General features: G+C 33.9%; 1 protein-coding gene across 1 annotated transcript in view; it reads right to left on the bottom strand.

The window, feature by feature from the left end:
• Positions 1-7,835: 7,835 nt before the first annotated feature.
• Positions 7,836-12,687, bottom strand: part of LOC118740033 (glycoprotein-N-acetylgalactosamine 3-beta-galactosyltransferase 1-like) — a 65,026-nt gene continuing 60,174 nt past the window's right edge. Inside the window, exons 2-4 of the mRNA XM_036471530.1 lie at positions 10,251-10,347; positions 8,064-8,339; positions 7,836-7,997 (exon numbers count right to left, since the gene is read on the bottom strand). Coding sequence (XP_036327423.1) covers positions 7,836-7,997; positions 8,064-8,339; positions 10,251-10,347 — 535 coding nt within the window. The remainder of the gene's footprint in view (positions 7,998-8,063; positions 8,340-10,250; positions 10,348-12,687) is intronic.

Raw genomic sequence — 12,687 nt, forward strand, 5'->3', positions numbered from 1 at the left:
CGCATCAAGAAAATACAAAACCTCGTATGTGAGGTTGCCTAAATTTTACAGGAGAGAGAAGTTTTACTCTTAATTAAAAACGGTTCTCTCTTTTAAACTTAATTATCTCTTCTCCTTATGGCTAGGTATCGATATTTAGTATAAATGGTTAAGGGTTTGATGACAGGAGCTTCCGGTGAGCAAATATGTTTTTTGGCACAAATGTCAGTTACGAGGTTTTGCAGAACCCCGGTACGCGCTTTTGTACTTTAAACGACGATATACAGATTGGCGCTTACACAATATGTTAGCGTTTGGCCGAGCTTCTCCTCCGACTTGTGGCGTGCGCCTTGATGTTGTCACACAAAGCGGAGGGACCTACAGTTTTACGCCGACTCCGAACGGCGATTGCATTTTTATGAGAAGCTGTTTTTCATGGCAGTAATACACTCGGAGGTTTGCCATTTCCTGCCGAGGGACGACCGCTGTTAAGAAAAAACCTTTTTTCTATATTTTTTGCGATGTTGCTTTGACCAGGGTTTGAACCCAGGTGCTGCGGAGTGGAGCGCGCACTGCTTGCCACTACGCCACAGCGGCTGACATATAGATTAAAACACATAAATATCGATAATATAAGCGAAGTCGTAATTTAACCATGCTGCCGCTCTATTCTAGTGTATCAGTAGTCCATTTGGCTCGATATTATGACAATGCAGCAAAAGATATTTAATATAAAAAAATCGACTTTCCATACGATTTTTGTGTACGTCTTTTTCCATTGATAACTACGATATCTTTTATATTTTATATTTTGAGGACAAAAATTATACAAATCCAGCAATTTTAATTATTAATATCGTTCTGAAAACACCAAGTTCTTTAAAAATCACGATAAAATGAAATACTAAAATGGAGTATTTTAAATACAATTTCCCAACTAATAGCATTATAAAAATTAAGATCGGCAGCACTGAAAATAAGCATGCCGATCTTGTCAAAATTACAACAAACACGTCGCTACTGACAACACCTTGTTATTATTTCACCATGGCATTGATATACTCTTTCCAAATCAAATCATGCGAGTGAAAAATGCTGTTATGAAAAGCAAGTCGAGCTATCGAATGACACCCATTGACTTCAAACAATTAGTAGAGAATACGACAATTTTGAAAAAATGGATATTGATGAAGTAGTTTTTTAAATATATAAGTTTTACCAGAGTTGTGAAAAATGCATTAATTTTTTAATGCATTAATGGTATTTAAAGCAATAATTTTAATGTAAAAAATTAATGCATTAATTTATGAAATTTAATGCAAATGAATATTTCAATGCATTAATTCTGAAAAATGTAATGCTAATGAAATTTTTTTTTCATTAAATTAGCCAAGCTAATGCTAATGAAAAAATTTTAATGCACTAAAATGTTTAATACGTTTGCTCGTTTGCATTATTAAAAACCATTAAATTTTTTCCAACAATTTATATTGAGCTCGAGGCCGTTTTTTAAATGAAAATTTATTGTGGAAAAGCAAAAATAATTTGAAAAAATGGTAGAAGTGATAGCTATTTCGGAAATCACCACATTTCCTCATCAGACTTCTTTTCATTAAATTTTTTTTTCTAGTAAAATATAAATAACCTCTTTTGGAAGGACTTGGAATAATTACTAATAGTTTCTTCAGGTTCATTATATTATGTGTATTTTTATAGAAAAATTCTTCTAAACATTGTTAGATGTTTTATGTATGAAAATGAAAGCCAATGTGCATGCAACGCAGAGTGCTTTTGTAGATTTTTATGTTGATTGTTGATGCATACCGATTACATATATTAAGTATGAGCCAAAAACGGACAGATAGCCAGTTTAGCAGCGCATGTACACGACTGAGGACCTACTCTGATCTTAATCAATTAATAAACCGTTTTTCAAATGGAGCTATGACAATGTGATTTTACCTATTTAACGACAAATGCCATTGAACTTGACATAGTGAAAACCAGCCTTAACGTCCGTCACTATCTTTTTTGACCTTAAAATTCTACCCTCAACGTCAGCAAAGAATTTTTACTTCAAAATAAAATTAGTTAATGGGTTTTTAATGCTTGTTATAATTTTAATGCAATAAATTATTGCAATAGCAATCATTGGCATTATTTCTTCGGAATTAATGCATCGAAATTTTCATTTACATTAAATATCAAAAATTAATGCATTAATCTTTTTCATTTACATTAAAATGCTATGCATTAAAAAATTTAATGCATTTTTCACTCTGAGTTTTACTAAAGTATTTTGTTATGCACCTGACGTACATTTATATAACTAGTCTACAAAAGAAATGCAATGTTACCTCAGAAGACATCGGCTTTATAAGGGACTTGAAAAATAAGTTACTTTATTATTTAAAAACAGTTGCTGTTGAAAACTAACAGATTTGCACAAAATTGTGCTTTTTTTACCTGCCAGCAAAAGAGCTCAAGAACTTTACCGAATCTGAGCAAAAGTACACAAAAGGGAAATGTTTACAAATTATGAGAACGTTAACTGAGAATTCTGACAGTACAACGGAACCACAAATTGCGGATACACCTTTGTTACTTTCAGACAACTTTGAGCTGTTTTCAGGTCTTCTTAAACAACCTACCTTTATGAGCAGAACTGATAAAGCTACTGCAGAGCTGCGGCGATATGAAAATATTGAGGTATATTTTCATACGGACTTCGATATAATTAATTGGTGGGAGGTACACAAATGCGAAATGCCGCAGCTGCATAAACTCAGTCGTAGAGTAATAGCCACTCCTTCAACTAGCGCACCGTCAGAAAGAGTTTTTTCTTTTGCTGGAAATGTTATTTCTGACAAAAGGTGCCACCTTTTGTCAAATGATGATGCCCTTAACCAGTTTGATATTTTTGCATTATAATATGCAGTTAGGAAACCAATAAAATTAACAAAAATTGTCTTTACAAATGTTTTTTCTTTGATATTTTCATTACAGCAGTTATGCCATGCACTTGTTTTTCAAATCAAGCACTTGTTATTTGAATCGAGCACTTAATAGTGTGAATTACTCACTCAACCGACAATATTTTTTCAGTGCTATCGCACGTTATGTTTGGAAATAAATGAGTGCGGGTGTGTGCAGATGTGAAAAGAAAGCGAGTGACTTAAAATGTAATTTGAGTGTATCCATGCAGCTCTCTGCTTCATACCTTTCATGAACATCTGAAAATTTTACTTTAACAGACTACTGCATTTGAAAAAATTTATATATTTACAGCATACATAGATAGAGAAGATACATATATAAAAAATCTAAACGATCAGAGTGGAAGTTATACCTTATATATGATTTGCATTGCTGTGTGATCGGTATGTAAACCGGTAACACAATTTAATGAGGTTAGCTTCTTACATAAAGGAGATATGTCGCAAAAACTGGTATCTGAACAATCAGTGGTATAAGAGATAAAGCTTATACAGCATAAATTTTGCCCATTTTCTCACTAGACCTTGTATTATTATTTATAAAATAGCTTACGAAATTTATCGGTTTTAGCTGTCCAAATAAAGGAGTTTTACAATAAAACCCCAAATCTGAACAATCAGTTGTATGGAGGCAATAAATAGGCTATAGTGATCCGAACTTTGTTAATTTTACTGTAAACTTTCTGTTCACAATGACTGAAAATATTGCGAAGTTTCATGATTCTAGCTGCATATGTATATGGAGAAGTTATAACAAAGATTCTCATATCTGAACAATCATTTGTGTGGGGGCTATAGGTTATAGGAACCCGATCTTCGCCATATGCACTGCAAGTATTTTTTTGATAATGGGTGGAAATATCATGTTCCCAGCTGCACAGATGGAGGAGTTATAACAAAAATTCTCATAACTGAACAATCAGTTGCATGGGAGATATATGTTTTAGTGACAAGATCTTTGTTATTTTCACTGTAAGTATTCTGTTAATAATGAGTGAAAACGGTGCGAATTTTCATGTTCCTATCTGCATAAATGGAGAAGTTATGGCAAAAAATCTCATAACTGAACAATCAGTTGCATGGGAGGTATCTGTTTTAGTGTCCCGATCTTTGTTATTTTCACTGTAAGTGTTCTGTTAATAATGAGTGAAAACGGTGCGAATTTTCATGTTCCTATCTGCATAAATGGAGAAGTTACGGCAAAAAATCTCATAACTGAACAATCAGTTATATGGAGGCTATAGGATATAGCGACCCTATCCTCGCCATTTTCATTGAAAGTATTCTTTTCATAAAAAGTGATAACAGTGCAAAATTTCATGTTCCTAGCTGCTTAAATGGAGGAGTTATAACGAAAAATCTCATATCTGAACAATCAGATGTATGGGAGCTATATGTTATAGTGGACTGATTCTTCCGGTTCCGACAAATGATTAAAACATTATAAAAATACATCCACCTACTAAATTTCATCCGGCTATCTCGAAAAATGAGAGACTAGATTGCATACAAACAGACGGACTGGCAGACAGACGGACATGGCTAGCTCGACTCCGCTAGACGTTCTGATCATTTATGTATACATTTTAATGGGTCTATATTCTGGTACTTACAAACATCGGACCAAAGTTATAATACCATTTCATGCTCATGAAAGATATAAAAATTATAACTGCATTACTAATATAACCCTTTTCTAATGCTTTATCAGAACGTATATGTAGTAGTTTAAAAATGTGTTGGACTGATTTGAGGACCAGATTGAGCACTGATATAGTAGCAGCAATATTATATGTATAAAAACCAAGCCATATAAAATAACAGTGATACTTTGTTTGAGCCGCAAGAACAAATGTACCAACTGAATTGCAGAATGTAACTAATTTTTTTATACTAAGTACCTGTAAATAGTAGGCAGTGCACAATACTCATATCTGTAATAAGAAAATTTTAAGTAATTTGTCCGGATTTTGAGCACTTTTCATTTGTTTTTGGGGAATTTGGTAATTTTTTTGTGGCAACACTACTTTGGACTGAGTAGGCAATTGAGAAGTAAAGTCCTCTCTCGTCGTACAAAGATCACACTCTATAAGTCACTCATCATGCCTGTGCTGGTGTATGGCTCCGAGACATGGACAATAAAAACATCTGATGAAGCGGCTCTTGGAGTTTTCGAGAGAAAGGTTCTGCGAAAGATTAACGGATCTTTACGCGTTGGCGATGGCGAATACCGCATACGATTTAATGATGAGCTATATGAGCTTTACAATGATATAGATATAGTGCAGCGAATTGAAATTCAGCGGCTCCGCTGGCTTGGCCATGTCGTTCGAATGGACAGAAACGCTCCTGATCTGAAAGTATTGAACGCGGGCCGCGATGTTGGTAACAGAGGAAGAGGAAGGAATTAATTATCCAACGAAATCTTTGAACTCGATTAATCTTTCAGGGGTACCTCACATACGGAAATTGAAAATAGGTGTGGCAACTATCATGTTGCGGAATACTAATCAGCCAAAACTCTGCAACGGCACGCGACTCACAGGTAAGAAATTGATGAAGAACGTAGTGGAAGCAAAGATTTTAACTTGAATTCCCATGATTCCGACCGATACACAATTTCAATTTAAAGGATTTAAATTCCCAATTCGATTGGCGTTCGCAATTACAATCAATAAAGCTTACGGTCAATCTTTAAAAAAGTGTGGTTTAGATTTAGATGCCGATTGCGTCTCAGATGTAGCATGTTCCCGCGTGGGCAAACCAGATATCCTTGATATCTATGTCTATGGAAATACGACAAATATTGTGTGCACACAAGTACTTATTACAAAATCAAACTCATATGAAACGTATGCTTTGTTTCGTTAATAATTAATAACCGTGATATGCCACAGCTAAGCGTGGCAGGGTACAGCTAATAATAGGTGCAATCCCGTATTCCTCGCACTAAAACTAGTAAAACTGTCAAAAAATAAAAAATCGCTCAGAGTGAGAGAGTAACATTGAAAAGTACGGGATCGCTTTCTAGTAAAAAATGGTAACTTCTGTCAACTTCAACATAACCTCCAAAATTTGGTTGTAAGTTTTTGCTTATTTTGTATGTAAACACATTAAGCTCACACATGTAAATAACCAAAAATACTTTCAAATTAATTAAAATCCACTTAAACAAGTAATTAAATACTTTTCAATATGAATTAGCAGAGTGCACTTTTCTTTTGTTTACAATTTGGTTGCCAAACACATTACAGCTAGGGATCCCGGTCTTTTTTAGTCCCGAATACCCCGGGATTAGTCGATTTAAATCCCGGGATTGCTGGAAACAATTTTTTTGTTAGCCAATTAAATTTTTATCACAAATATCCCCTCTCAAGGGCAAAACAAGAATTTTTTGCAACCCTTAATGCTATAATTTCTTTAAGATCGCATTTCCATCAAAAGAAGGAATAATTTTGCTTCGCTCAAAATGGAATAGGTGATGCGCTTATATATTTATTTTTTACTTAAATGTGTTAACTTTTTTATTATTACTTAAATATACTGATAATATCTTAAATTGATCTCAAACAGTGATTTAAAAAATTTTATATAGTTACATAGGCAGTTACTGCTGTGCCAAATACAGTCACTTACAAAAATATTTTGTATAGATCTTTTTTGCAATATTCAAAATATTTTTCATGGTATTTTTTGTTAATTAAAAAAATATATACCTCATTTTACAACAATAATCATGTAAATCAAAATTTCACACTTAAGAGAAAATATCAAACTTTTTAATTATAATTTAAAAAAAAAATTCTATTATGCAGTTTTATAGCCCATTCAATTTAATACAATAAAGTGCAATTTTAAAGTTGCTAAAAACTCCCTTGATTTTTGAATTTTTTTACTGACGATGTTGGGCATTTTCTTCCTTATAACGAATTTTTTTGTGGCAAAAAAAAATATATAAAATGTCAACGGGATGTTTTAGCAACTTCAAAATTGCACATACGTATATATTTTTTTAAATTAACAAAAAAAAATACCATGAAAAATATTCTGAATATTGCAAAAAAAAATCTATGCAAAATATTTCTGGGATGACCGTATATGCATTTGTACTTGTAGTACAAAAACTATGTTATAAATTAATGAGGATATGTACCTACATACATATATGTTTGTCAAATTTTATGTTTGTTTTTTGTTGATTGAAAATACTGATTTATCGCCTTAATAAATATGTAAATGAATTACAATAAATTGTACTTTTTTTTGTTATATCAATCTGATTTAAAATACTATAATAGGATGATCACAGATGTGTTACCTGAATTTCGGGACAATCCCGGGATCCCGGGATTGTATTTTCAGATCCCGAAAATCCCGGGATCGACAAAACCCCGAAAATTGACATCCCTAATTACAGCTGATCGTTTGACACATTTACCATAATTTACCAGCAAAAAATTCTCGGACTAAAACTGGCAACTTCTGACAGAGAGATAACCGTATTTACTATCTTTTTTGTCCTCTCAATAGTCAGAGAACCGAGTACGGGATCGATTTCCAGTAAAATCTGACTGATTCTGACTATTCCTGACTAGTCCGGACTCGAACGGGATCGCAACTAATAGTATAAATGTAATGTGTATGGATTTTTTCTAGTCTTTAACGGTTTCTGCGGGTTTGAAAGTCGCTTGTCGAAAATAAATGTGTTTAAATTTCCCTTGTCAAATTTGGTATGCAGATAACTCGGTGTCGGCGTTGTGCCATCTTCAGTGTAATTTTTCGTTCCAAAATATGTACATAATACTCCCTGTCGAAAACATAAACAACGAAAATTCTAAATGCGTATATCTTTATTTAAATTCAGTTGCCTGGAGTTGTTAGCTTCGTTTTATTTGCGTTCGGTGTAGATTTTTTTCTTCCGAAAATTCTCATTTTATATAAATAGTAATCCAGTGTGACCATTATTGGAGCATTCACATTATAAAACGAAATTGCATCTCTTGCCATCTGTCTCGTAGTGGCCTGTAAGCAGAGACACATTTAAAAAATTTAAAAACGTCCATTTAAGAAATCTTCATAAATACTTACATTAATTTCGTAGTAGGAGCGATTCACGAACCATTCCTGCTTATCTGGTTTAAGGTCTACCAAATATTCCTCCGGTGGAAATGGCATAAACCGCTGGCGACCCATAGCATCACGACTGTCTCCAGCAACAACGCCAACATTTCGCAGACATCTACCCAACTCTAGGTCATCGTCAGGACTATCTTGCAGGTAACACAGACTTGAGTTTGTGAAGCTATCCGTGACAAGGCGATATAATGCTTCACGGCTGAGGACATAACCGCCATGCATGTATGTCTGAAAATATGTCGATACTTCATGTATGTATATCCACCAGCGAATTTGTGTTAGATACAAAAAAAATAATAATAAAAGATCATTTTTGCCACAAATTTTTTTGTATGTATATCCACCAGCGAATTTGTGTTAGATAAAAAAATAATAATAATAAAAGATCATTTTTGCCACAAATTTTTAAAACGCCGGGGTTTTCAATTTTAGTATGATTTTTTATCGGCCACCTAAAAAGTTACATTTAACATATTTTTATATTACCTGCTTGCAGAAAAATGAAACAGTTGAGCGAGTTGAGGGAACTGAGTTAATAAAAGTAAGCCGTGGGTTTTGGGCAAACATGGGTGATTTAAAGGCGATTCAAATTTTTGACAGTTATTATTTGTTACATGTTAATGTTTTTTATTTTATTTTTTTTTTAGACACTTGGTACTGCTAGCTTTGGCAAAATTATTAATTGAGCGTTACTATAGCCCGAAGAGATCCAAAGGTTTTATGAAACAGGTCACGCGTTGCGAGACTTTTACGGTGAATATAACCGGCCATCTGAGTCTACAATGAGCCGTTTTTTGCAGAAATTCGAAGAAACCGGGTCGGTGAAAAACATTTCAAAACCCTAGCGTCTTTGTATAGATCCTTCGGTCGAAAAGATTGCTGCTGTTTACCAAAGTGTGGACCAGGCCGCGGAAACCTTAAATCGTCGTCATGCACAGCTATCGTGATATGATACCGTATTTTTTATGGCCTGAATTAGAAGGCATCGACTTGGACAATATCTGGTTTCAACAGGACAGTGCCACAATTGCCAAACAGCGCATGAAACAATAGCCATATTAGGAACGAAGTTCCCAGGACGCATTAACTCATGAAACAGCGAGGTCAAATGGACGCCTAGATTTTGCGATTTGACAACCTTGGACTTTTAGATCTGGGGCTACATGAAAACCATGGCCTATGCTAATAAGTTCGAGACGATTCCAGAATTGAAGAACGAAATTATACGAACCATGCCAAAAGGTCAATTGTTATTCGCATCCTGCGTTCAGTCGACGCCCAGGTCCTTTTCTATGAATTTATTTTATTCAAAAACGTATCATCCTATTACATTAGGTCCTTAAAAAATCAAATGAATGATTTTTTTCAATCCCATCCCCTCAATCGGTAACACAACGGTCACAGATTTCACATATAAATTTGGTACCGAGTCGGAGTAGGAGTCGGTTAAAGCGTGTTGCACTGGGGCAGATTCCTCTAAAGAGACTCAAAAAATTAAAATTATTTTTTTTTCATCTAATACCCAAAGTAGATACTACCTTAGTCGAAGATATCACAAATAAATTTTGGTCCCGATTGGAGTACATTGAGCGTGTCGCAAAGGGGTCAAGGCCAAAGGATTTGGAAACTCAAAAAATTAAACTTATTTATTTTTTATTTAATACCCAAAATCAATACTACTAAAGTCGAATATATCACATATAAATGGTGGTTCCGATTGGAGTCGGTTAAGACGTCTTCATAGGGTAATCTGAGCTTTGACCCCCATGCGACACGCCTTAACCGACTCCAATCGAGGCAAAACTTTAAATGTGATATCTTCGACTTAATTAGTATCGATTTTTGGTATTAGACGAAAAAAAAAATTATAATTTTTTGAGTCTCCCTGGAGGACTCTGAACATTGTCTCCTGGGCGACACGTCTTAACCATCTCCAATCGGGACCAAAATTTATATGTGGCATCTTTGACTATAGGAGCATCGACGTAGGACCACCCTAATATACATACATACGTATGTATGTAAGTATCTTTCACAAATAGCCGTTATTAAAGATTGTAAATTTTGATGGCATGCTACTAAGTATGTAGTAACTAAGGATGTATTTTATTTTCCGGTTGTATTAATTTACATATTTACCTGATTTTCGTCATCCTTCATCTTGCAACCAAAATTGAGTGGATCATCAGGGGAGTATGGCAAAAGCATTTTACGCAGATTTTCTAATATTACAAAGCTACCAATGAAAAAAGCAAACAGTTTTATAAAAACAAAACATGAAAAGTTCAAGAATTGGACATCAAATAAGAAAGTTACAGCAAAACATGCAGATAACGTTTTACAACCGAAATTTGCCCTCTATATACATTAAAGTGGTCCAAAAATGTATGTAAAAAAAAAAGGTCGGATTTTTAATGCCGCCACCTTCTAGGACTGTTATATACCGAAAAAATATACCCATATTCTTTTATTTTGAAATAAAAAATAATTTAGGTAGTGCTCAAAGCGCTCAAAGTTTTCCATGTATGTTATATGGAAAAAAAACATCTTTTCGTAGAAATAGTGTAGAATTCTTTAAAATCAATATTTTTCGATCGGAAAACTTTACTTATCTTCAGGAGATTCCCAGTAGTAATACTCGATTGTTTCTTTAAACATTTTTTCATGGTAACTATATTTTATAGCTCCTCAAAAGCCCTTAGAAAATGCAATGGGGGGGACCAATAAAAAATCTTTAATCATAAAAAATGGTTAAATAAACAATTGGATATTAGTCTCCTGAAGAGAACCATAGTTTTCCGGTTGAAAAATATTGATTTTCAAGAGTTTTATACCATTTCTACGAAAAATAGTTTTTTCTGCATATAAAACACATGGAAAGCTTTGAACGCTTTTTGATTTTTTGATTTCAAAATAAAAAATAGGGGTATATTTTTTCGATATGGATTAATCCTAGGGTGTGCCGGCATTAAAACTCCGACTTTATTTTTTTGGACCACTCTAATATACATACATATGTATATAAGTGTTCTATTAAACCTGGCACACACAAAAATATTTTCGTGATGCACCCATAATGTACACATATATCGTCGTTTAAAGTGCAAAACCGCGTATCAACAAAATGCAAAACCGCGTATGTGAAGTTGTAGAAATTATTTTATAGAGCGTAACACTCTAGAACATAATTTCTACAACTCCACATAGGCGGTTTTGCATTTTGCTGATACGCGGTTTTGCATTTTGTTGATAAATCCAGCATTATTTTCATATTTGGAAACACATTTTTTAGAATAACCAAAACAGATACATATTCATGATGTGCTAAAATCGAAAAGGCGAAATAAAAAGTTTAAATCCTTTGTAGGAATTATTGTCATTTAAATCGGCTGTTGATTTTCACGCATTAGTCCAAAAAATCTTTCAAGCTTCGCTTGGTGAAAGCCGGGTATTCAAGAGCCTACATACGTCGTCTATCTTTTAGAATAAAGATTAATCACCATCAAGGTTTTAAATGGAACCAAGAGGGTGGGCAAAGAAATACCCGGTTAGACTGGTCGAGATTTCTAAGTTGCTTTGAAGGTTGGTACTTTAAATTATACCGACTCATAGGGATAAAACGATACCATGGCTTGGAAATAGCATCGAAAGAAAGTTTCTATACCTACTAAGTTTCGCGCTAAAAGTATCGATACCCACTTATATCGATATATTTACCTATATCAGAATTGATTGTATAAAAACCGCTATCACATATCTATGACTTTTTGTCAAAATAACTTTTGTGATTAGCGTTTTTGATTTAAGACGAATGGTACCTAATCTTTTGAAGAAAAACTTTAGGTTTTAAAACATGTTTTACCAAAAAAATACAAAAAAGTGCAAAGTCCAATAAGTTGCTTTTTTAAAAGTCCACAGAATTTTGTTAATAGAATTTGCATCTTTTTTATGTACGTATTTTATTTGTTGTACATAAATATTTATTCTGTACAAAGAGAAAGCGATCGAGATCAAAAGCTATTATTTTATAATTTACTAGCTGTACCCTGCCACGCTTTGCTGTGCCATATTCCTGTTATATGGTGTTTGGTTATGTAATAAGTACTTGTGTGCACACAATATTTTTTGTTTTTCCATTCTCTGCATAGATATCAAGGATATCTGGTTTGCCGATACAGGAACACGCAACATCTGAGAAGCAATCCGCATCTAAATCTAAACCATATTTTTCCAAAGTTCGACCTGGAGCAATATGGATTGTGATTCCTAATGTCAATCGAATTGGGAATTGCAATCTTTTAAATTGAAATGGGGTATCGGTCGGAATCATTGGAATTCTTCAGCTTTGAAAGGTCACGTTTAATATTTACTTACACTACTTTTTCATCAATTTCTTAAATGCGAGTCGCGTGCCGTGGCAAAGTTTTGGCTGATTAATATTCCGCAACAAGATAATTGTCACACCTATTTTCAATTTCAGTATGTGGGGTCTCATTCCCGAATGGTTGAACGTTTCCACGCAAATCTCGCAACAATCGATCAAGTACCTCAAGCGATTTTTTATGTGCCATGGTGC

The sequence above is a fragment of the Rhagoletis pomonella genome, unplaced genomic scaffold (genome assembly GCF_013731165.1).
Source record: "Rhagoletis pomonella isolate Grant_MI unplaced genomic scaffold, Rhpom_1.0 Rhpom_scaffold_00005, whole genome shotgun sequence".
NCBI lineage: Eukaryota > Metazoa > Arthropoda > Insecta > Diptera > Tephritidae > Rhagoletis > Rhagoletis pomonella.